The sequence below is a fragment of the Mchenga conophoros genome, linkage group LG11 (genome assembly GCF_057382185.1).
Source record: "Mchenga conophoros isolate Kocher_MC1m ecotype Shallow Benthic linkage group LG11, M_conophoros_male_GT1.1, whole genome shotgun sequence".
Taxonomy (NCBI): Eukaryota; Metazoa; Chordata; class Actinopteri; order Cichliformes; family Cichlidae; genus Mchenga; species Mchenga conophoros.
The window spans coordinates 31,297,967-31,324,759 of NC_140536.1; the positions used below are offsets into that span (position 1 = coordinate 31,297,967).

A 26,793-nucleotide genomic window follows, 5' to 3' on the forward strand; every position below is an offset into this window, starting at 1 on the left:
GGTCTTGTGTAAGCTTATCAAGCATGACTAATGCTTTTTTAAATATCATTTGCAAGTCAGATATTGATTGTATTTGAATGACAGCTCGACTTTTGCAGAAATACAAATTAAATGCGGGTCAGGTTGTTAAGAGTTGATTTGCATCAGTATCTCCTGGTAGCCTGTGTAATGCCAATGCTTTTTGCATGCTAGTTAAAAATTTACCAAACCGACTTGCATTTGGTATCTACAGCAACAGTTTTTAAAAAAAATGTCCTCTCTGGTCTGAGACAGCAGGTGAGACCAGACTGGCCTTTTATTTTTGGTGTGGGGAACATACTTGGAGATTAAACACTCTGTGTTTCGTGTGGGGGAATAAAACCATCCATTGTCGATTACTCATAAAAGCTGTTCTAAACAATGTGCCTATGGTGATCACTCTTTTGCCAAATGAAACTAAATATGTTTTTATTCATTCATTTCAACATCTGCACAGTATGAATTATGAATGACCAGCATTATACAAGACAATAAAATAAGGCACTGCATTATTTTAGAGAATGTATAATATGACTCTTCATGAAAAACAAACATGTCCTTCATTTGCGGTTTAATACAAAAACACTTGAAGTCTATAGACTGCATGTTAACATTACTTATACACATATGCAGAGGGAAGTAAAATATATGAGCTTACTCCCCTTACTACCAAAAACTGGTAAATGGGTGCACATCACACCTTAGCTGTGTGGTGTCACATTTCTGCCTAAGTTCAAGGGTGTCATCTACTGGCCATTTTCAAACTTTGTTATTGCCCACATATGTAAGTAAGCAAGGCTGCACACTTACCATTAATAGCAAAACCCATATCAGTTAAGTCATTTTTTAAATAAAAGTTAAATTAATTAAAAAAAACAGTTTTAAAAAAGTTAAATTTAAAATGGCCCAACATGAATCAAGTCAGAGCACAGCAAAAAGAAATAACGCTGCTTTTTTTTTTTTTATCAAAGTATTACATTACTGAATCCAAATGATTAAAAATAGTAGTAAGGTAGACATAATGACTCAATATTTAGAACAAAAACCTTCCATCACAAACAATATGTAACAAACGTACATTCACATTTATCAACTGGCAAAACCATTTTTCTTAATCATACAACAGCTTTTATTTTATTTAAAGCATGTGTAAAGACAACTAAATCTAACTTCATTCAGGCACTGGACATGTATCTGCTATCTGTCTGTATAACTCATTCTAATTCCCTTAGTTATATTATACCTGGTGACAATGATAACACTGAAAACTGAACAAATATTTGATAAACATTAACTATTATATGAAACAGTGATTCATAGAGGACCCAGTGAAAGTATGACATGTGTCAAGTGAGCAATCTCTGTGAGTGTGCTTTTGCAATGTATGCCAACAGCAAAGCTAATAGTAACTCATGAGGGATGGCTTTAGGAATAAACAAACAGCAAGCACACAAGTTCAGACTGACATTTGGCAGTAACTTAAATTGGTGACTACCTGTGTGCAGTATTCACTAAAATAGGAATAGTATTCAGCTTGAAACACATTGAATATTGCACCGAAAACTTCAAAATGATTAGTGCTGATACAAACACTGATTGATGGAGCATTACCATTCTCCAGTTTCTAAGCTTTTGCTCTACAACTTGATATCGCTTGTATTGTTACTATATGGTTTCATTTGACTCGGCTTGATCTGAGTTTGAACATTCATGATCTCATACCTCTGAGGGCCAAGAATGTAACAGTGCACAGTCCTTTCACAGTGTGGCACCTGTCACCATGGTTTGCTGGGACCTTGCTTGTTATCCAGAGTGCAACATGGGAGATCTCATGTGAGCCGGCCTTTCAGCGCCTGTCAGCAGGGCACCTGGCCTGAGACACTGAGGGAAAGTGAAGCAGAGGCCATCAGCTCAGCTGTCAGGGATGACATGACAGACTGCCTTGGGCAGACAGATTGTTGGGCAGGGGTTGTTTGTTTTTCTTTGTTATCACAATGAGATGCTGTATTTTGCTCCCTTGTTGGCATAGCCTAAACAAAAAGGTTACTTGAGGGGAGGTCTTTACTGAGAAAATACTGAGAAAGGCATTTGTTTAATAGTTCTTTTTAATTTAATGGCTAAAATGCCACCAGTGGTATCTGATTTAATGGCTCTTCATTTGCTTCGTTTGTGGGTTCTGCTTCTTTTTCCACAGTCATCTTATCTTCTTCTGGCACCCTTTCCTCAATAGGGGGACCAATCACAGATATTCTTCCCGCAGATAGGGTTCTTCTCTTAACACTGTTTGCCCGCTCTTGGGTTGTTGGCTTTCCCAGGACACTCCTCAGCTGTGCCCAGAAAAATGCCTGCTGGTTAACCTGCTGGGGCCACTCCAGGTATGTCTTTGTACTCAGCATCTTCTTGAGCTTGCAATACTTGCTGGGTAAGGAGTTTGGATCAATAGGCTCCTTAACCACTAAGATGACATCACTGAAGGTTTTTCCCATTGCTCTCTGCTGAGCAAAGTACAGCTCATAGTTGCACCACTCACTGTTAACGAAGTGCCGTGAGAGAATAAACATTACCTAGGAATAAAGAAAACAACAGAAAGGAAATTATTATAGGGTCTCTACCTTATGCTTTCCTACCAATTTCCAAACAACAACGATGAGATGCTGAATAACAGGGCAACTATATTCATCAACCATTTAGCATAACTCATATCACCATTACTTACTTTTTTAGACTTTTAAGACTCGGTATTCCAACAGTCAACAAATTGTCAGGCAAGTTTTGAGATGATGTTTTCATCATTTATAATTGCAATGTAGTTTAAAAAATGAGAAGTGCCAAGAAGAAGTGGCATCTACTGAACCAGGTGACTATAAGCTATTTTGTTTTGCCTTTGAATGAACAAAATTATGTGAAAATGACACACACTTCCACTGAGTGACGTTGCTATAGATCAACTGACTAAAACTGTAGCTCCTAAAAAAAAAATGTCCAAAATAATTAGGTTTTGCTGTGTGTTGTTTCTCATTTTGCAAGACTTTAATTTACTGTAACTTTTAATGTGCTGGTGTATAGTGGGGTGCTTTTACTACATAATACATTTTAGTACCTTACGACTGCTTTCAATATTCTCAATGATGTTATCAATGATCCACTTTCCAGGCATGAAGTCCCTCTCATGAATGCATAGACGATAGGGGTTCGTGTTGTTCTCCAAACAGGGTAAGAGCTGGTGCCTCACCCAGTCAGCATCTGAGTGACTGTAGGATATGAAGGCATGGTAGGTAAAAGTTTCCAGATCACCAGCTGCTTTCTCCTTGTGAGCTCTGTATTTAGCCCTGATGATCTGGTATGTTGCTTTAGTGTACCATGGGAGGTCAAAAATATAGCAAATCAGCATAAGTATTAAGATCACTGCTGTGGTGGTTGCAACACAGATAATGATAACCAGTCTGATGTCACATGCTACATGACCCGGAAAGTATTTGGCTATGACTGTGTTGAGCAAAGCCTCTGGGTGGTAACACTTGTAGTTCTCAGGCCAGTTTGTGAGGTTTACCTTTCCTTTTGAAATTGTGTCCTGGATGAAAGCATGAAGCTCACATGTGCAATGATAAGGATTGTTCCCTGCCTGAAGTTGAGACAACTGAGGCATATCTTCAAAGGATTTTTTGCTAATTAGGCCAAATGAATTCCCATCCAAAGCTAGCGATTGCAGTGATGCACTTTCCCATTTAGATGGGATGAATTTAATTTTATTCCCACTCAGTAGAAGGGTTTTGAGATTGGTGGTTTTCTCAAAGTAGTTCATGTCCAGCTGGTCCAGATCACAGTAGGACAGATCCAAGTACTGTACTGTGGTTGGTAGACAACTGAGAGCTTCACCTACAAAGTTATTATGGTGAGCAATAAACTTGGTGATATTTTGTTTCCAGACACAATTTTGGCTATCTTTAGCAGATCCTAATTTGTTGTAGCTGAAATCCAAAACCTTTAGCTCCTGGAATTCTTTTGTGAGGGATGATAAGTCTTTTAAGCTGGTCAACTCATTGTTGCTTGTGTTGAATGTATGAAGATTCGGCATGGTGTTCTTGTAATCGCATCGCTGGTTGAATACAAACTCATTTTTTAGTCGATTATTGGAGACATCTAGTAATTCCACACCGTTCATCTCAACCCATGAATCACAGGGTGCAGAGTTGAAATACACATGTTGAATAGACAGTTGCTTAACTTTCTTGAACCAGGTGAAACGCCAATCAAATCGTAGCACATCAGGATTGCTGATGTACCTACAAGAAACAGAGATATTTAGTTTGCGTATTTTTATATGACCTTAGTAGTGAGCTTCACATTCATGTAATTTCACTTTGTAACAAGGTATTGAATTATAACTATAACAAAATACTTGTCAAACCCACTATTTCATAGCATCATCTTCTTGTGCAGCTCTACCGTATTTAGTGCAGCTGCTGTTTTTGGATCATTAATTTAAAGCCCTGGTATGTTCCTTTATAGTCATGCCCTATGTTGCGCTGCACAACCTTGTGACTAAAATTGCTTGTTTAAGTATAACCATAATTTACAAGATGAAAATCACAAAATCACATTTTACGGTCCATTAGAATAGAATTCAACTTTATTGTCATTGCACATGTCACACGTACAAGGCAACGAAATGCAGTTTGCATTCATCCAGAAAGTGCTTAGTAATAAAATACATATATTACAAAAATGGGTCTATTATGGGTATGTTGCAATGTACACGGTATGAAGGTATGTTATGAATATGCTATAACTATAAGTATGTACAGGCTGTAGACTCAAACACAGCTGTTATCCAACTGCAATAACACATCTGAATACTACAAAAAAATGTCCATCACGCCACTCTTGTGTTAATCTATGCACGGTCTGAAGCATGTGTGTGGGAATGTATGTGAATGTTTTACTGTTATATCTTATTAGTATTTTAAGTATTCTATCTATTTTATTTATTGAATTTTATTGTTTTATTTATATTTTGATATTGCTAGGGATGATGCAATGATCGGGGACCATTCTTAATTTCGTTGTTCTCATGACAATGACAATAAAGTTTCTGATTCTGATTCTGATTAGTGAGTGTACAAGCTATGTACAGGCTACGAACAGGATATAAATATGAAACTATACAGAAATATGAACTATACAAGTTATAAACAGTTGTTAACAGTTGTAGAACTATAGTTATTATTGTACAGAATTATTCAGTAGTGCAGTTTAGATCAGTGAGATGTGTAAACTACTGTTAGAGCAATCTTGTAGGACACCAAAATACTCACCAAAGATCCAGTTTATCCAGTACAAGATCTGTGATGCTGGAACTTGCACCACTATCAACAAATGTTGGCGAACGGGCAAAGTCAATGTACTGAAGTCTTAATCGTTTGATGCTGGTTGCTTGTAAATTGATTAAAGCCATCCTTATAAGGTTCTCATTGAATTTTCCTCTGTGAAAGATGAGTTGCTTGGCTTTAATGTGTTTTAAACCCTGAAAAATGTCCTCCTGTCCCATGTAGTATGTGAATTCAAAGAGGTTACGAAATTGAATGACTGTGAATGTTTTGTTAGCTAGGTCCTGTAGCATATGAACAAGAGCATTTGGGTGTTGGTCTATAGCCATGTCAAAGCCCATCTGACTTGTCTGAATGACTTCTAAACTTCCAGGCTCATAGTAATGGAGGTGGGAGGAACATTTAATAGCAAATCCTTGGAGCTTAAGGTTCTTCAGGGGTTGGAAATCTTTTTTTTTTAGGCCCATCACCAAAGGGCCACCCATGGAGAGAACCTGGAGTCTGGAAAGTTTGGAGAAGCAGTCAGCCAAAGTTGCATTTATATAAAGGTTATTAGACATGTAGAGCTCTTTTAGATTAACGAGAGGTGTCAGAGCTCTGGCAGGAATTTCCTGCAGGGAGTTATTGAAGATGTCAAGATACTCCAAGAGTGTGTTGTTTCTGAAGGCATCATTGTCAATGTATGAAATGTTATTGTACTGAAGCTTGAGGATACGAAGCTTAGGGAGGTGGAAAAGGTCATCAGCATAAACAGCTTGAAGTTTATTATAGGAGAGGTCTATTTCTTCAAGTGTGGGTGGAAATTGTCTCCATGGGATACTGTCAAGCTGTCTTCCCAGACAATCTGCAGATCGGTCAGAGTTGTAGATCTGACAGGGTCTTTCCTCAGTGTTGGTAGTGGGGAGTGAAGATGGAGTTGGGAGTGTGAGAGCTCCAAGAAAGACACCACTGAAATGGATCAACTTCCAAATCATTGTTTTAGACCTGGAAATGAACAAGATCAGGCAAGATTATCAAAACATTTTATTGATTTTCGTAGACAGTAAATGCCAGATACACGTAATAGTTTGATTAACATTTCATTAAACATTAACATTAATGCTCATTCAGATTTTATTCTGTGTTTGAGTGCTCTTTTAGGCTCCCTGCTTTCCCTCAATCCCCTTTCCTGTATTTCTTAGACTTCTTCTGTACTTTAAAAAAAAATCTATTTCATGGCTTCAGATCTCTTTGCAATTTTCCTTGTGTTCACTTAACTGAATTGAGGGCATAAAAAATCCAAGTAAACTGAATCCAAAAATTTTAGATGTGATTGAGTAGTAAGCATAACAAAAATGCCGTCAAACTCGTGGGGACAACCGTTTCTCCCCATAAGTGACTGTTGGTCCCGACAAGTACAGTGGCATGCCAATTTTTCTGTCCTCACAAAGACGTCTAAACATTTACACACACACATGCAAGTATATAAATCAGAGAAAAATGTGTACTTTTGAAATTGCATTATCAATGTTGGGCAAAATTGTGACACGTAACAGTACACCACTTCTACAAAACAGTAAACAAAACCAATGTTTAATTCCTGTAAGATGCATGAATGCAACACTTTTTTCTGATATATTTAATTTCATAATTTCCTGTTGGGTTATAAGTGTGTCTGGTAGTCACTGATTTCTAGCTTCTTTTCAGGTTAAGTTGACCTAGAAACCGCACACATCACCGCATTTATTGAATGCACTCAGGCAGCAAACCTGCATTTAAAAAGACATTAGTTTCATCCATTTACAATATACATTTCCACTGGTCCCTCAGTAAACATCAACAACGGCAACTTTGTCATTACACAGCACTTACCCTGTGAAGTCTACCTTTCTGCTAAGGGCTGGTAATGCAGACACTTTCAAATTCTCCTCCCCTTTTATAGTAGTAGCTCAAGGTTACACATTGTTTGTGCCCTTACGTGAAAGCTTTATAACGCTCATAAAACAATGTTGTTTTATCTATTCCAGAATTGATGTGAGTCGAATAAACAATTCTGCATGGATATGGCTAGAGTAGAAAAACATTGTTGCCCTGTTTATTTTAGATAATTGTAGGTCATTATACTGTATTAGAGCACTGTCTGTTCATTTGTGACAGTCTGGATAGGAAAAAAATATATATATCATCATCCTGTCAAACATAATTTTTGTTTAATTCATTGACTCAGCTACATCTAACAGATTGATGGTACATGATAAACTGATGTGTTAATTTCTGAATTATAATTCAGAAACATAAATAAAAAATACATAAATAGATAAAAAATACAAATATATAATTTATCCACAAATATATTCATTGGGGAAATGTAATTTCTCATAACATTCCACTGACATTTGAGTCAGTTACTCATCATTTCTAATTATTCATGTGAATGAGTGAATTAACGTATTGTTCTAGGGGAAAAAGTGTCACATGACAGATGAGTTCTTTGAATCAATATCTGTGTTTGTTACTTTGGCAATCTTCTTCCTTATTTGTCAGTTAAACATTGTATGGGAAGTAACACAACAGTAATACTGTTTAGCTATATGACTTGGGCCTCAGTGGACAGCTGTTCCTGGAAATTGACAGTAGATTAGAAAAACATCAATAACATTTACTTAGTAAGACACGTCACATAAAGGCACTGTTGTAAAGTAATGTTTTCCATGTAAAGCAGCTGTGGTACTTTGCATTATCAATATTATACTAATATTATAACTAGAGATGGACCGATCCGATATTACGTATCGGTATCGGTCCGATACTGACCTAAATTACTGGATCGGATATCGGAGAAAAATAAAAAATGCAATCCGATCCATTAAATATCAGGAAAGCACCTCACAAAACTTGCAACACGCCTAACTCACCTCAGAACGTTAGCACGTTGGAGCAGTATGCATCACGTGATAGAGCGGCTGTGGCATGCGGGACCTGTCGGTGGTCTAGATAGCATGTGGAGTTTTGCTAGCAACCCGGCATTTCATCTCCGACAAAGTTATCCCGAGAGAAGTAAAGCAAGTGTGTAAGTCCATCTCTGAATGTTTGTAAAGCATTGCTGCGTTAAGCTTAACAAACGACTGCCTCTCGCTCTCCGGCTGCTACTTCAATCATGAAACTGCTTAACGATCAGCTGATCGGCTTTTCTGTCGTGAGTCCGTGTCTCTTGTTTGCTTTTGGCCCACTTTGCACCAGACAGAGGAAACCAGCGGCTGAACAACAGCAGCACGTTTAAGCTTGATCAGCTGTTGTTAGAATGTATTTAATATTACTTTCTACTGGAGGATCTTTTTCTATGTAGCTGACGCTGGTAACTGTGCAGGGGCGGATCTAGCAAAGTTTAGCCAGGGGGGCCGATAGGGCATTAACAGGGAAAAGGGGGCACAAAGACATACTTTTCTTTCTTATTCTCATTTAAAATGTCTAGCTTTTAATTATTTAATATTTATCCGAATCTTACACCCAAAGTTTTAATCTGATGTAAAATGTATAGAAGTCCATTATTGTATATAGTGACTATTAAGTCTAATATATATACCCTAGTAAGCTATAGTACTTTTTCCTTTGGGAAGGTACCATCTGTGCAGTCTGCAATTTTGTTGAAGAAAGATGTTGAATCTATTTAATATTTCTTGAAAAATAATTGATTTCTGTGCATTTATTTTTTCACACTGCATCAAATTAAGGTTGATTACGTCGATTAAGCATCATGAGGTGGAGTGTGAGGGGTGGTTCCCTATTTTTTATTTATTTATTTTTGTTGTTGCTGGGAGTTGGAACCCTATTAGTTAGGTTGCTTAATATTTATGCTAAGTACTCTTTAAAATACCAGAATAGGGAGGATGGTGTAGGTTTAAGTTTATTAGATTGATCAGTATTGCTGAACTATGAAATTTTTTTTGCATATAGGTATAACAGAATAGCTTTAGTGTAGTTGTTGTTTTAAACTTGAGTATGAACATATACAAAATGCAGCAAGATATTTAAAAAAAAACAGTTTTGTTGATTAAAAAACACTATATCGGATTCATATCGGTATCGGCAGATATCCAAATTTATGATATCGGTATCGGTATCGGACATAAAAAAGTGGTATCGTGCCATCTCTAATTATAACAATGCTAATTTTGTCTTAAATGATTTGAAATGCAATTATATTTCAAGCCACGAGACAATGTTTTCATTTTCCATTTATTTTGGTCATTTTAGTGCCAAGTTCAAGTTTAACCCCAAGTTGGCACCAAGTCTTTCAGATCATTTGCCAGATATCACTAAAAAATATTGATAGTGTTAACATTTTCATTTCAATTTTGATCTTAATAGTGTTAAATTGTGAAATACAATTTTTACTTTAAGTGGACATGGTTAATGAATACCCATTCATGGTATGTGAACATGAAAGACCTGCCTGTTGCAGGACTATTAATAGGTAACTGTTTAACCCTGCACGGCACCGCAGACCACGCCACACCACACGGACCATGCAAGATCTTTCTTTGATCCCATGTGTTGTCTTGTGATAACTCCATCAGGGTTCAGAAGCACCTATCTGCATTCCTCTTGCTTTTTCTCTTTACATTTATATTTTGGTTTGTAGGCCTGCCTCTGTGATACATAAGTGGTGAATAGTAATGCTAAAATGTGAAAACAATGCTAATCCAGACAAAACATAAACTCATGTCATTCACCAGCTGCTCTTGTATATAATGGAGCAAAAACAAATTTTGACTGTACATGCAATTTAGTTTAGTTTAGTTACACTGGCCATACTTTATATTGATTGCCTAGATGCAGATATAGAACACAGCAGCAGAAGTCATGAGTAGATCTGATGAATCATTTCTATTGCTTATTGTAAGTTGACCTTTCAAGTTGTGGGACTGATGTTTTGTTGGTGGCAAAAATTTCATTTACACATAGCAGCAATTTAAGTCTGATTGTTACCAAATATAATCTGGCTGGTGTGACTGTGTGCCAAGCATTAGGTTAAGAATTGCCCTTCCTCAGATTACTCATCCGGATACAGATCAGTGCACCAGTTGTAAAAGGGGATAAGTTTGCAAAAACATTAGAGTAGTCAGCAACTCCCACAGTGTAGTCTCAGATAGCTTTATCTTGTGGTTGTTAGGCATAAATCTAAACAACAACAGGTCATTTTGCAGTCAATAGGATGGTTTAATCAAGTTTTTTTTTTAATTAGAAAAACTTAAAGGTCAAGACTTTTTGATCTGTGTGACCTGTTGTACTGTGATCTTCACACATTGCTTTGCATCATTTTCTCCCTCACAAACCTGATAAATTCACTGCTTCTTTAAGCATTTTCTTTTGGTTTCTGTCACTTCCGTAGCTATTCTGCTGTCTCCTACAGAACACTTCTGCTTTGTAAAGTTTTATTTTTTTTCTACTGCTGTTGTGTTTTATTCAGCTTCCTTTGCTTTTTATTCAACATCTATTACATTTTGTGTGCCTTTGCAGCATTTTTCTTTTTGTTAGTGTTTCCTCAAGTTCCACTGCATTTGATCTCTCAGGGCCACCACAGAAAACTAAAACCTTTTACCTCAGGCAAATTCCTCATTAATGTTTCCAACAGAGGTAAGCCAAATTGCCACATTCCTGCAAACACTGAGAGCTTTTAAGTTATGTCTATCAGATTTTATATTAACCAGCAGGTTATGAGCTTCTGTGTTTAACTCCTCTTATGAACCGTACTTTTGTTCTCTGTGACCTCTTGCTGAATTTTTTGTGGTTCTCATGAATGTACAATTCCCACAAGAGAAATGTTTTCTGTTCTGCGGTGTACAGTCTTATCGGTTAAAGGAATCTGCACAAACATGTTGGCAAAGCTGCAGACTTCTCTGTTCAAATTTTTAGTATTATTTTCATTTGTTTAACAAAGTCATGTGGTGTGTCAAAATAGAGTTGTACGTAGTGCAGTCAAAACACCTACACATAATCTCTTTTGTGTACACAGTATACTATACAAAATCTTTTCAGAGTTAATTATTCTCCCCAGGCTGGCTCACTGCCAAATTCATATAAGACAAGCTGGAATCTCCCCAAGCATGTGAGAAAAAAAAAGAAAGATAATTTGTTATCACCGTTTGTGTCACGTTTAAATTTTACAACTATGACACTGTTTGCATTCTAACTATGACCAAGTGGAAGTGCTCAAATTATCATGGATAACCAAATAAGAAATAAGATGAGTGAATGCTTTTTTCTTTTTTTTTCTTTGCTTTTGCTCCATAATTGCTGATAGAGGACACCATGTAGCTGCACTGGCTCATCCGGTATCTAAAACAGGTAACAACAGATAAGAGCATAACAAGGACAAGGTTTCCATTTGTTGTTACAAGAAGAGCAAAATTTGAATGGTCTACTTTTTAAAAGATCTTTTGGAAATACTTTAAAGACTAGGATCCAATTGTGTACTGTTATGACCCAGTGATGTGTTTGGTGGTATTTTCCCTTTTCTTTTTTTTTTCCCTCTCCTAGAAGGTGGACACCTAGGCGTGGCTGCTAAGTATCCGGGTGGAGTCTTTACCTATCCTCGGATTGGATAATTGATGGACCACCTCCAGTACTTAACGTCCGGATGACAGACACCTGGCAGTGTTTTTTTTTGGGAACCCCGTTGACTCGATCACGGAGTTGTGTGTGTGATTATTGTAGTGCAGGCTGGAGTATTCACGTGTACCTCTAGCCTTGCCATGTAAATAATTGTAAATAAGTTAACCAGTGGCGGTCACTTTTTTTGTTCATTTGTTGTATAACTTTCACTGTCGCAGCCTAGTAGGCGTGAGAAGCCGTTTTCTTTTGTTGAACAAGTTTTCTCCTGTTTTTCGTTAGATAGATAGGTAAGTGACTTGTCTTTTGTTTTGGCTTTTTATTTTGGTGTAGGGAAGACTAGGGATTGTTTCATAGGGAGTTTTGTTTATTGTTTTGGCATTGCTCACTGCTGAGGAAAATAAATGGCTGCTTAAATACTTAAAAAAGGTGTCGTTGTTGGGGTTTTTGTGTGGGTGGGAAGTGAGTGGGGCAAACTATTTGTTACGTTTATTTACTTGCCGGGACCAGAACGTAACATATTGGGGGCTCGTCTCTTTTGTGTTCTTTTTTGGCTTGTTTTCTTGGTTGGCGGTTTTTTCTTGTGTGGGGGGGTGTGTGTGTGTTAGGATGGAGTTTAAGTTGGAGGACTTCACTCTGAGCCCGTCTGCGGAGAAGTTGGACAGGTGTAAGAAGGCTGACCTCTTGCTTGTTGCTGAATTCTTTGATGTGACTGTGCCGTTGACTGCGAAGAAGAAAGAGCTTAGGGAGCTCCTGTGTGTCCAGTTAACGGACAGGGGGTTGTTTGGTGAGCCGGGTCCTGCAGGGGGGGTTGAGCTGGGGGCTGTTGCTGGTGTTTCTGCCCCACTGAAAAATCTCCCTGTTCCGCCTAGCTCTTCTGTGGAGGAGCTGCAGTTAACGCTGCGCATTAAGGAGGTGGAGCTAAAGAAACAGCAGTTGGAGGTGGACGCTATGCACTTGAGGATCAGGGCTCTGGAGGTAGAGAGGGGAGCCTCTGTGTCTGCCAGCCCTCCTGTACCTCGGTTAGCCCCGCAGTCACCATCCCCGCAGGTACCCTCCCCGGAGTCATCATCCCCGCAGGTACCCTCCCCGGGGTCATCATCCCCGCAGTCGCCATCTCCGCAGCCACCGGCCCCGATGCCAGGTGGTGGCTTTGATGTGAGTAAACACATCAAAATGGTGCCGGCGTTTCGGGAAACTGAGGTGGATTCGTATTTCACAGTGTTTGAACGTATCGCAGGTGCGCTGCACTGGCCAAAGGATGTGTGGTCTCTTTTACTCCAATGTAGATTGGTGGGGAAAGCTCAAGAGGTATGCACCGCTCTTTCTCTGGAGGACAGTTTTGACTATGATACGGTGAAGGCTGCTGTCCTACGCGCGTACGAGCTTGTGCCAGAGGCTTACAGGCAGAGATTTAGGGATGGGAAAAAATCCGCCAACCAGACCTATGTGGAGTTTGCCAGAGAAAAGAAAACTTTGTTTGATAAGTGGTGTCATGCTACAGAAGTAAAAACCTTGGAAGACCTGCGTGAGTTGGTGACGTTAGAAGAGTTTAAAAATCAACTACCAGACACTGTGGTAACCTACTTAAACGAACAGAAGGTTACGACTCTCGCCGCTGCTGCTATACGGGCTGATGAGTTTGTGTTGACACATAAAGTGATGTTTTCGGCTCCTGCTCACAGTTTTTCGTCTTCCGGTGGCCCGCCCCGATGGTCTCCAAGGGGCACCCGCCGTGCCATCCCCTCATCCGTTGAGAACCGCGTGTGTTTTTTTTGCCATGAGCAGGGACACCTTATTGCGGTTTGCCCTGCTCTGAAAAGAAAAGAAATGACCAGGAAGGGTGCATCTCCTTCCCCAATAAACCTTCTACAGATAAACCCTCCTCCTTTGGGGGAGGTGATGGTACTCGAAAATGATAAGGTAGATGAGGAGTTTAAGCCATTTGTGTCACACGGTTTTGTTTCCTTGATAGGGGAAGATCGGCGGGCTCCTGTCAGTATTTTGCGAGACACTGGTGCGAAACAGTCGCTTATTCGTGAGGGGGTTTTACCGTTTTCAGCTCAATCCTATTGTGGGGCTGATGTGTTAGCCTGGGGAGTTAGGATGTGTGTAATACGGGTTCCTTTACATTTGGTGCAGCTTTCGTCTCAGTTTTTGTCTGGTGAGGTTAAGCTTGGGGTGCGACCCCAGTTACCGGTGGCAGGGATTGACATCATTTTGGGAAACGATCTAGCTGGCGGCACAGTTTTTCCGTCGCCAGAAGTAGTTGATATACCACTTACAGATAATAGTGGTTTCGCTTGTGCTACATCAAATGCTGTTCCTTTGTTTCCCGTGTGTGCTGTGACACGTGCGCAGGCACGCAAACAGGGTGACGTGGTGGGTCTTAGCGACTTTTTCTTAAGCGCTTCAGACACACTGAGCTTGCAACCCGCCTGTGAAGGTACCCCTGTCTCTGTATCACTTCAGCCGGATGAGGAGACTATGACTCTGTCAGTAGATAAAGACAAGCTTATAGAAATTCAAAAAAATGATGAGAGCTTGTCATCTTGTTGGGCGTATGTGACCGAGCCTAAGAGTGGGAGATCTGCGTCCTACCTTATTGAGGATGGGGTGCTGATGCGCTACTGGACTCCCAGTTCTGGCTGCACCCATGAGGGAGTGCAGCAGATTGTTGTTCCGCAGTCGCTTCGTCCCCAAGTCCTAAGCTTGGCACATGACCACATTATGTCCGGTCATTTGGGAATCACAAAAACATATAACCGTGTCCTCCGTTATTTCTTTTGGCCTGGTCTCAAATCTGATGTGGTAAGATTCTGCCGCTCGTGTCACACGTGTCAGCTTGCCGGCAAACCAAATCAGGCGATTCCCGCTGCTCCGCTACAACCCATCCCGGTTGTTGGGGAACCTTTTGAACATGTCATTGTTGACTGTGTGGGTCCTCTTCCTAAAACACAGTCCGGAAATCAATACCTACTTACCATGATGTGTATTACCACTCGTTATCCGGAGGCCATTCCACTACGCTCATTAAAAACCCGTGGGATTGTGAAAGCATTAGTTAAGTTTTTTTCCACCTTCGGGTTGCCTAAACGCATCCAAACTGATCAGGGCACAAACTTTATGTCTAAAATCTTTGCCCAGGTCATGACAGAGCTCGGAGTCACTCATCACACTTCAAGCGCATACCACCCGGAGAGTCAGGGTGCATTAGAAAGGTTCCATCAAACCCTAAAAAACATGCTTCGCAAATTTTGCACGGAGTCTGGCCGTGAGTGGGATGAGGGGGTGCCACTACTGTTGTTTGCCGTCAGGGAGACATGTCAGGAGTCTTTGGGGTTCAGTCCAGCTGATTTGGTTTTTGGCCACACGGTGCGCGGTCCGTTACGTCTCCTGAAAGAGAAATTTCTCTCAGATAGTCATCGGCCGAAAGAAAATATTCTGGACTATGTTAGTTTGTTTAAGGAGAGGCTACATAATGCCTGTGCTTTGGCTCGTGACATGCTGGCAAAGGCTCAGGTTAGAATGAAAACACATTTTGATAAGAAGTCTGTAGTACGGATGTTCCAGCCAGGTGACCGTGTGTTGGCTTTCTTGCCGGTTGTTGGTTCTTCCCTGCAAGCAAAGTTTTCCGGTCCGTATGTCATTGAGTGCAAACTAAGTGAGACGGACTATGTGGTGTTAACCCCTGATCGTAAGAGGAAAAGTCGCGTCTGTCACATCAACATGCTAAAGGAATACATTGATCGTGACCGCTCTAGTTTGGCACCTGTTGTGTCACCTATTGTGTCGGTATCCGTTTCTCCACCCTTGTATAGTCCCGGCGATGACGGGTTGGATGACAGGCACACCTCTGTTTCGGGTGCGCGTCTTGGGAACTCTGAAATCTTGGCTGACTTGGATGCCTATCTGGCGCCCCTGTCTGATCCCGCTAAGTCTGATGTCCGTGAGCTCATTACAAACTACTCTGCTCTTTTCGGTGACATCCCCACTCAAACGCATGTATTAAGTCATGATATTGATGTGGGTGACCATAAGCCCATAAAGCAGCATGCATACCGGGTAAATCCCACTAAGCGGGCCATTATGCAGCAAGAAGTCCAGTATCTTCTTGACCACGGTTTTGTTTTCCCCAGTAATAGCTCTTGGAGCTCACCATCACTTCTCGTTCCAAAATCCGATCAAACTCCCCGTTTCTGTAATGATTTCCGAAAAGTAAATGCTGTTACGAAACCCGATTCGTTTCCTCTCCCACGTATGGATGATCTGGTCGATCGTGTGGGTTCGGCAAACTTTGTAACCAAACTTGACCTCTTAAAAGGGTACTGGCAGGTCCCCTTAACTCAACGCGCATCAGAAATCAGTGCCTTTGTTACACCCGATCATTTTTTGCAATATACCGTCATGCCGTTCGGGTTGAGAAATGCCCCCGCCACATTTCAACGACTGATGAACACTGTGTTACAGGGAGTCGTAAATTGCGAAGTGTATCTGGATGATATAGTGGCCTATTCCTCCACCTGGACTGAACACCTCAAGATTCTCAGGGAAATATTTGACCGGTTGCATGATGCCTCTCTGACACTGAATCTGGCTAAGTGTGAATTTGGAAAGGCGGTTGTAACTTATCTAGGGAAACAAGTAGGACAAGGTAGAGTCCTCCCTGTTGCTGTGAAAGTGCAGGCAATAGTAGACTTTCCAGTTCCACAGACTCGCCGGGAGCTGCGGCGTTTTTTGGGCATGGTAGGTTATTACCGTGGGTTCTGCAAAAACTTCTCTGAGGTAGTAGCCCCGTTAACTAGTCTTGCCAGTCCAAAATCGCCATTTGTGTGGACAGAGAAATGTCAGTTCGCTTTCGAAGCTGCTAAAGCTCTCCTTTGTAGTGCTCCGGTGTTGGCCGCCCCTGATTTTACACATCCGTTCAAGCTTGAGGTGGACGCCAGTGTTTTGGGGGCAGGTGCAGTGCTCGTGCAGGAGGATGACAATGGCATTGACCACCCAGTCTGCTTCTTTTCTAGAAAATTTCTAAAACACCAACTGCATTACAGCACGATTGAAAAGGAAGCCTTAGCCTTGCTATTGGCCTTGCAGCACTTTGAAGTGTACCTGGGATCTAGTCCTGTTCCAACCATTGTGTTCTCTGACCATAACCCTCTCCAGTTTCTATCTCGGATGCAAAACAGTAACCAGCGCCTTATGCGTTGGTCCCTACTCCTTCAGGACTTCAACATTGAGATCCGATATAAAAAGGGCTTAGAGAACGTTATGGCTGATGCCCTCTCTAGGGCTTAAATCAAACATCTTTGTGTGGGGTTGGATGTTTGATTTTTTTTGGGTGGGGGAAACTGTTATGACCCAGTGATGTGTTTGGTGGTATTTTCCCTTTTCTTTTTTTTTTCCCTCTCCTAGAAGGTGGACACCTAGGCGTGGCTGCTAAGTATCCGGGTGGAGTCTTTACCTATCCTCGGATTGGATAATTGATGGACCACCTCCAGTACTTAACGTCCGGATGACAGACACCTGGCAGTGTTTTTTTTTGGGAACCCCGTTGACTCGATCACGGAGTTGTGTGTGTGATTATTGTAGTGCAGGCTGGAGTATTCACGTGTACCTCTAGCCTTGCCATGTAAATAATTGTAAATAAGTTAACCAGTGGCGGTCACTTTTTTTGTTCATTTGTTGTATAACTTTCACTGTCGCAGCCTAGTAGGCGTGAGAAGCCGTTTTCTTTTGTTGAACAAGTTTTCTCCTGTTTTTCGTTAGATAGATAGGTAAGTGACTTGTCTTTTGTTTTGGCTTTTTATTTTGGTGTAGGGAAGACTAGGGATTGTTTCATAGGGAGTTTTGTTTATTGTTTTGGCATTGCTCACTGCTGAGGAAAATAAATGGCTGCTTAAATACTTAAAAAAGGTGTCGTTGTTGGGGTTTTTGTGTGGGTGGGAAGTGAGTGGGGCAAACTATTTGTTACGTTTATTTACTTGCCGGGACCAGAACGTAACAGTACAGTAATTGAAAGGAGAAATGAGGTTAGTATAAAACTCCTGGAAGAATAAAACCAACAGAAAATACACAAAGATGTGCTCACAACACGCCAAACAACTCTATTTAGGACTTGATTGATGATATAGAGGGCCTCACATCAGATGGTTGCTTCAGTGGGGTAAATAAATTTCTGATTATTAAGGTTGAGAAGCAGATCAGATATATATATATATATATATATATATATATATATATATATATATATATATATATATATATATATATATATATATATATATTAGGGGTGCAACGATATTCGTATCGATATTGAACCGTTCGATACAGTGCTTTCGGTTCGGTACGCATATGTATCGAACAATACAACATTTGTAATTTATTTTATCAATTTTCCTTCTGACGATGCTGTCTGTGTTGAGCGCTCAGTGAATCTGTGTTCGACTACTCCGCCTAGGCTGCACTGTCGAGCGCAGATCCACTGAGCGCTCAACACAGACAGCATCGTCAGAAGGAAGAGCGCAGGGCAAGCTAGCGAGACAGAAGTTAAGCTCTCCTTGCAACAGGCAAATTGAACCTCATTCAGATCTGGCGTTTGGAATTATTTTGGTTTTCATGTGACGTATGACCCTGAAGGTAAGCGAGTCATGGACTAAAGTAAAACAGTATGTTGAATGTGCCATGCAATGCTCAATTACATTGGTGTGAACTAGTGTGTTAGCGCAGTTAGCTCGTTAACGTGTTGGCCGTCTAGCCCCATGCACGGAGCGATCGGCGGTAGCTCGTTAACGGAGATTTGCCGTGTTGTGGCGTTAAGGTCATTTCAACGAGATTAACCTGAAAGCACTAGTGGGAACACAACGAATATGACTGCACATTTACGCCGACATCATCCTAGTGCAAAGACAAGTGGAAGCAGACAAAAAAAAGCAAGCATGCTACTAACTTTAGCCGAGTCATTTAGACAGCTGTTAGCACATGATTCTCCTTATATGTTTAATATGCTGCTGAGAATATAGCCCAGAAGAAGCGGATAGTATAGCTTTTATTTTGGAAAGAGCCATTTCTCTGTAATAAACTCTCTTTTCCAAAGATGAGTGATTCCTCAATCAGATACAGGGCTCGCAATATCGCTAGCCCGACGTCCCGGAGCTAGCGATTTTTTCAGTCGGGCTACCAAAATCTCTCTTCCCTGCCCGTCGGGCTATTGTAGGAAAAATATATGTCAATGCTTTTGCATTCTTTCAGAAATGTAGCTGGGTAATTATGTCATTGGCATCGGTGAGCCACTGTCAATATGTGACATATTGAAGTCGCGTTTGAATTCGCGCTTGTTTTTTTGCTTTCACTTTGCAATCATGCGAACTGTGTATAGAGAGCGACAGCACTGATCTGTGAGTGATGATAATTTGCGCACCAATTCCTCTGACATCGTCTTATTAATCGTTAGCTTACTATGCAAACATGACAAGTGAAATCTCCCGCAGCAAGCTTAAACATGTGAGAGGTTGATCGCGCAGAGAATCGCTGAGCTTATGTGAGTGCATGTGTAAAAGCATTTCAGTTCTGCTGAGCCAAATAAGACAGGTCGGGGTGAAGAAGTGACAGCCAAAGAAAAGCTTACCACAAAACGGAGAAGTTATGACAAATCAACCATGGTGACATATTCTGGGCAGATAGCACCCACTCCACTGGTTACTCCACTATAAGGCAAAAAGAAAGTGCAGCTTTATCGTTTATATGGACAAAAGAATTTCTGTGGCTGCAATATGATGAGCTATATAACCAGGGCTGCACATAAGTGGTCCAGAGGTGCGCATTCGCTGTCAAAATAAAAAACACGCACAAGGGTTAGGGTTAAATTTAAAAACTGTACTTTTGAGTTAAAATATATATTTCTAATTTTAATAAATGACAAATTAAAAATGCATGAACATTTTTTTGTATCGAAAAAATATCGAACCGTGACACAAAAGTATCGAACCGAACCGAACTGTGAATTTTGTGTATCGTTGCACCCCTAATATATATGTATATGTATATATATGTATATATATATATACATATATATATACATATATATACATATACATATATATATATGTATGTATATGTATATATATATATGTATGTATATGTATATATATATATGTATATATATATATATATATATATATATATATATATATATATATATATATATACATATACATATATATACATATATATATACATATATATATATATATATACACATATACATATATATATATATATATATATGTATATATATGTATATGTATATATATATATATATATATATATATATATATATATATATATATATATGTATATGTATATATATGTATATATATATGAATATCAACAAGTCAGTCTTCTCCTGGTAATATATAATTTCTACAATACAATGTAAGTTTTTGACAAGGGTAGCTATGCACTAAATTAGTAACCAGGTTGTGAAAGACACAGCAAACAGTTCTATCATTCATTAAGTCGCGATATCTCTCTGATATGCATGGAAAGCGTCATCCAGTAAGTGTAAAGATCTATTACTGCATCTGATATTTACCCAGCAGTCAATAGTTGGTGGCAAACAGTTCTTTCATTGACATGTGTTGGCAGTGCTGGGCCCACTGCCCTGATATGACAAATGTATCTGGCAGCAGACTTTTTTCACTAATGAGTGTTCTTTACTCTGGTTTAATGAGGCTGTTTACATGCTATGCACAAACACAGCTGCACTTGGTTGATGATTCTGTTTAAGTTATCATGTTCATCCTCCGCAGGGACAGATGCTACACATGTTTATGCGCACAGGTTGTTTTTCTATCATATATCAAATGTTCTTTACCAGCACTGTTGCTGTATAGACAAAGAGCAGTAAGATAAATACAGTAAATGAAATTAAGTTGCTGTTATCTAAACTATCATCAAAAGCACTTGCTTATCGTCTTCTCGCTTTGACTCTGACAGTTACTTTTTTAAAGAAACCGCTTACTGTGAAAGTTGTTTTCAAGAATCACGACTTTCCTGTAAGAATTTCCAATAAAAGCCTTCTACCATAAGGGAGACAGATAGGAAAACTTGAACAAATACCAGCAAAAACAGCTTACTAACTAGACACTTCTAGAGGGAGAAATGCCAAAGAAGGGTGAGCTGAAGAACTAAATCACAAATTATACAAACAGTGAAAAACATCCAATCCATTAACAGATGACTGGGTATAAAAATGGCAGGAATGACTCTTTCTGAAGGGAAATGTCAAGTTAAATCACAAAGCCTTTGTATATTCCCATCAGCATCCCTCAAACTAGGAAAAGAAAAGTAATAACAACAATTATTCAAACTTAATACAGCTTTGTTACAACAGACATTTAGATTTAGAAGAACAGAAAAAGCATTCTAGTAAATGTTAAATATTTGATAGTCACAATTTGATAGAAGTAACACCTGTGCTTGATGAGACAAATTCTTTCTATTACCACACGACAAGTAAAGAAAAGAAAGAGTGTGATACTATATTGGGGCGTTAGAGCAAAACAGAACAAAAGTATTCTGGAGAGTCTTGAATAATTACTAAATCATTACAGTCTGCTCTGTTCAAATCAATACTCTGGTCAGGAAAGCATTAAAGAAAACAATACGAACTTTAAATTCTGCTTCCGTGTTTCACTGCTAGTGCTCTCCAGTTGCACATGCTCGCTCAATGTTGTGGTAAAATACTACATTCAAGTGGAACATAACAATTGCAGATGTTATTAGTCACACCCAACAAATCAAAGCATCCACCACGTAAAAGCTCTATTAAACAGGATAGTGTGGGTAGATTTGTGTTTTGTTTAAGTGCTTTGGTTTCAGGCATTTTAAGGAGGAGTTTACAAACAAAGAGCAAGAGGGATTTAAAATGAATTCTGTCTTATTGCAAAACCCAAAAGGAAAAACTACTCAGCAAAGAGAAATGTGTGCTGTCTCAGTGGCACTTGACTCCACCTATAAGCCCTTGTTTTGTGTCCTATTAATGCTGCCAGAGAATGAGTAATCAATGAATGGTCATATTCAGTGACTGACTAAAACCAGGCACTGAATATGACATGAAACATATGAAAAAAATATCAAAGTAATGTCACTAACTAGCAAAGGACTGATGAAAATCTTATTATTTACTAAAGAAGCTTCCTTTTAACTGAAGTAGCCCTAGAGTGATCCAGCACTCTGGGGATTCAGGGGTTCACTTTAGTTCATTGAGCAGCCTCCATTGTTGCTTTCTAAAGCCATAAATGTGTGTATATGTATGTGTGTGACAACAACACACAAGCACAGAAGGCTGCTTTGTAGTAAATGTTCCCTGTTGAGAAACATGATAATTGTGTTCTTGTCAAACATCTTGATCATATCTTTATATAAGTCATAAAATAGGCAATAACATTTTAGATATTGCCATGAAAATTGACATTAATTATAAAGATAAAATAGTAGCTATGTGATAATTTTACTTTCCCCCATAGAGATAAAATCTGATTACAATGAAAAACTAATTAGATACAGTGGGAAAAGGGAGGCAGCTGCAGTAGGGCAGAGCTGCAGCACTCACATGTACTGCATTCATCGTCTCTAAGCTGCTGCAGTATCAGTGGGCACAGGTCCACTACTGCATCAACTATTATATCTGCTCAGGATGAGCTTCTCTGGACATCTTCTCAGTTAAAAGATAAGAAGATTAACTGGGTTGGCTTCTGAGCATTCAGCATTACAGTTAAATAATAACCGAAGGTTCAACATAAGTTGAAGCATTAAAGAACTAAAATAAATCACACAGGGAAAAGTAAAACTGTTTGAAAAACATTTAAGAGGGCAGAGCAGCAGGAGACATCCAGTGAGTTCAGTATACAAACAAATCCCTGAATAATCACCACATCCTGGACACTCCTTCTACTTTCTCTAAATATACCTTAAAACCTGTAATCTCAAAATGACTAAGCCGCTCAGATCTTTAGAGAAGACTTTACATACACCATCAGGCAGGCAACATAGACACCAGCAGCTGTTCAAATCTCCCCAATGTTAGCTTATTTACCACAGGGGCTTCACAGGTGCCAGCAATTAAGGAGGCTGCTTGCCTTAGGAGTGTCTCTAAGCATACAGTAAACCTGAAATCTTTATCTTTTTATAATTATCAACACAACTCATTAAAAGATGAAAAACGGATATAAGCAGAGATACTCCAAGCCATCTTACCTGTAGCCTGTGTAGTGAAAGCTGAAATAGTGAATGCCTCCAGGCCAACATACTCCAGATGTCTCAAAAACTTAATTTTCATTGTGATGAACAATTGTTCCACCCAAGAAAGTCATATTTTAATGCTATTTTGTGATTTAAATATCCTATTTGTTACAAAACAAGATGCTCTGTGTTATATCACTTCCTTCCTAACACAAGAGCTTATACACCTTTCATAGCACTGAAATACCCTTTTCATTCCTTTCTAACACAGCTGAGGTATTGGAAAGAGGGATTTTCAGTGTTTTTCTATGCTCAGTGAATAACTTTAGCCATGCTACCAGCTGTGTGAGGCTGTACATAAAAACAATAGAGGAAGTGAAAAATGCACACCTTCCTGCTTTCCTATACTAAGGAAACCTTAAGCAATGCAACCTTTAAAAAGGAAAGAAAACTCAGTTTCCAACTCCAGCATGTCGGTCTGGGTGAACAACCTGTCACATGACTTAAACAGGCTCTTCCACACTTATCTTATTCATAATGTGGTTTAAAACAATGAACATTACAGCAAACACATGGATTTTCCTGTTTGAATGCAGCTAGCCATCAAACATTAGAGCCAATTATTGCTTGACATAAAACTTATTGTTGCAGCCAGGGGCAGCCCAAAAGTGATCCCTTTAGACTGGTTTTTGGTTTTAGTGTCCTGATTTTCCTCAGAGTTATCCATTCTGTCACTAGCTAGCAAACATAAACATACTGACAGAAGATGGCACTAAACATGTTTAAAAACTTGTTTAAACGTGTTTAAAAAATTCACAGACAGTGTTACATCTATGTCAGTTTGAGTTTCATTTCCTCTTTAACCCCCATTTATCCAGGGAAGCTACTGCATGACCACTGGAAGAGATTGTTTTTGTTAGTTAGTTATTTTTGTTTGATTTATTTATTTATTTTTTGTAGTAAAGTAAAAAGTGTGCGTGTTAGTCCCCATGGGGAAATAGTTCCTCTGCATTTAACCCATTCACCCAGTGAAGCAGTGGGCAGCCACCAATGCAGCGCCCGGGGAGCAGTGTGTAGGGACGGTACCTTGCTCAGGGGTACCTCAGGGTAGCCGTTCAGTGGAGTCGAACCCCCGACCTTCCGATCATGGGGCCACTACTCTACCTACTGAACTATCCCTGAACTAGTGGACAACTACAGCTGTGTCTGGGCTCAAATATTTAAGCCAAGATAGAGTCAATATGTCAAACGACCTACAAAATGTTACTACTGGGCATTGAAACCTGCCACTTTTCCCACTTCCTGTCTAACTGGTGTACTGTTAAATGATAAGTATGGGACGCTATTTTGTCTGGAACAGAGGTGTGGACTCGAGTCACATGACTTGGACTCGAGTCAGACTCGAGTCATTAATTTTATGACTTTAGACTTGACTTGAAAAAATGTTCTAAGACTTGTGACTTGACTTGGACTTTTACACCAATGACTTGGGACTTGAATTGGACTTGAACCGGTTTACTTGAAAAGACTTGATATTTTACCCCAAATATAAAATTTAACATGCATATTATATAGAGATTGAAAATGTGACGTCATTCACGGGTAGAACCGCAAAGGATTCTGGGAACTCGTGGCAAGAGGTACTAGCGCACGCAGGCTTTCAATTAAAATCAGTCACACAGCGATAAAAAGAAACACAAAAATGTCAAGAAGCTGTTGTGTTATTAACTGCAATAGCCGGTCGCATGACAGCCACGGGAAGCCGACGGGTAAAGAGATCGGTTGTTATCGGATTACGTCGTTGAAGAGAAATTGTTCGAGCCGTGTTTCCAAAGTAACAAAGACGCGACTGGATTGCAGCCATTCTAAGATCAAATATAACGTCCCAGAACACTCCAGCTCACAGGTTAGTCTGCTCCAAGCATTTACACGAAGGTCAGTGTTTTTTAGTAGTTAATACGTCATTTTCATAACATAATTGGTGATATAGGTTACAAGCAAGTCTGGCGCTGAACAGAAATTGTGGCGCTATGCTCCTTTATTTATTGTGCATAAATAGTGAATTGTCCTGACACAATATTGCGTTTCGCTTCTGTTATTATGGTACACTGACAAAAACATATACTTTTATTCACAGGATAAAACAGGTTTTTTGTATCACTAATTGCCCAGTACGATTACAGCATACAGTATTATTGTCACTGCTACATTTCTGTGATGGGTACCAGAAATTATTTCCACTACTAATTAATTACCGTTGAGCTCAAAGGTCCTATTAATAAACGGTTAAGGAATGTGTATTTATGACGACAATTTGTGAGACTGGTGAACTTATGATACGTACGATGGTCTTTCGTTCTACACGGTGCATTTCAAGGTCCTGTACCCATCCGTCGGTAAACTACCTGGGCTTGTTGCAGTGACCTGAAGTTACTAAACTTCATGAGTGTATGCACTCACTCCAAGAACCGTATAATTATAAATATGCATATAAATATGCTACGATGAGATAGCTGACTTCATCTAACTAGCAAATGTTGTCCAGGCTACGTTGGTGATGCAGTTTTTTTTAATGTGTATGATATTTTTGTCATGCGATTTTAAAGCTGGTCCTACAACCGCATCCAAGAATAACATGCAGCTTATCTCAGAACTGTCGGTGAAAATTATTCTTGGAGCTAGGTTTAATTGAGCTGCATTTTAAACAGGTGCAATTTCACAATTTGTGTATATTTTCTAAGTTCACTTTTGTCATGTGTTGAGAAAAACACAGATTTAAAATTACATGGTCTAATATTTACATTTAGCATAACTGCAACATTATTTTTTCGTTGTTTTTTTTTTTTTTTAAGACTCGAAAGGACTTGAAATTCAAAGTTTCAGACTTGTGACTTGACTCGGACTTTTACACCAGTGACTTGAGACTCGACTCTGACTTGCCTGACATTACTTGAGACTTGACTTGAGACTTGAGGATAAAGACTTGAGACTTACTTGAGACTTGCAAAACAATGACTTGGTCCCACCTCTGGTCTGGAACACTGTATTGAATTAGAATTACTATCAAGTAGAGGAAGTCCATCAAGTTAACATTTTCCACCCCTTAGATCAACTAGTGAATTTTATGTGCCTCCACAATAAACTACATCTCTTTAGGATCTTGAGCCATGCTACCATTCTAATATATTCTAATTCAAATATAGCAATTAGAATTATTATTCAACATTTAGAATGTGCTGAAAGATTGGAACTACAAGTGATCCAGGTAGATTGTTTTAAATGTTAAGAGACAAAACAAGCTTGAAATAGACATGAAAACAATATGTTTACACTCACCTCATGTTGGACAGGCTCAGGTCTTCCTTAGCTGGACTTTTCATAACACATTCTAACCTGTTCTGTTGTCAGTGCTTAGTGAGAAGTGACTCACCACTGGATCTGTGCTTATGGGCACTCTGTTAGCTCTGCTAGTCTGTATGTGTTTTTGGCCCTCCCTCTCTGTCTGATTCTTTTTCTCTCTCACTCACTCTTCAGTCTTTGTGCATGAGCACGTGTGTGTGTGTGTGTGTGTGTGTGTGTGTGTGTGTGTGTGTGTGTGTGTGTGTCGCTCAGGAAT

At 39.4% G+C, this 26,793-nt stretch overlaps 1 protein-coding gene across 2 annotated transcripts; it reads right to left on the bottom strand.

Annotated features, from left to right (window-relative positions):
- Nucleotides 1-298: 298 nt before the first annotated feature.
- Nucleotides 299-26,737, bottom strand: tlr18 (toll-like receptor 18). 2 transcript variants are annotated; one of them, XM_085292487.1, is made up of 5 exons: nucleotides 26,514-26,737; nucleotides 19,561-19,639; nucleotides 5,334-6,329; nucleotides 3,119-4,301; nucleotides 299-2,582 (listed from the first exon to the last, which is right to left on the bottom strand). In XM_085292487.1, the coding sequence occupies exons 2-5, from the start codon at nucleotides 19,599-19,601 to the stop codon at nucleotides 2,136-2,138; spliced, it is 2,667 nt and encodes an 888-aa protein (XP_085148613.1). In that variant the 5' UTR covers nucleotides 19,602-19,639; nucleotides 26,514-26,737; the 3' UTR covers nucleotides 299-2,135. The 2 variants fall into 2 exon arrangements, with proteins under 2 accessions (XP_085148613.1, XP_085148612.1); XM_085292486.1 differs by lacking the exon at nucleotides 19,561-19,639.
- Between the last annotated feature and the right edge of the window lie 56 nt (nucleotides 26,738-26,793).

What these genes read in the sequence shown, in the direction of transcription:
- tlr18 (XM_085292486.1), bottom strand. Translation starts at nt 26,557, where the DNA reads ATGAAAAGTCCAGCTAAGGAAGACCTGAGCCTGTCCAACATGAG. An exon ending in CTGGATAAACTGGATCTTTG is followed by an intron (nt 4,302 to 5,333) that starts GTGAGTATTTTG and finishes TGTTTCTTGTAG; the next exon opens with GTACATCAGCAATCCTGATG. An exon ending in ATATTGAAAGCAGTCGTAAG is followed by an intron (nt 2,583 to 3,118) that starts GTACTAAAATGT and finishes CTTTATTCCTAG; the next exon opens with GTAATGTTTATTCTCTCACG.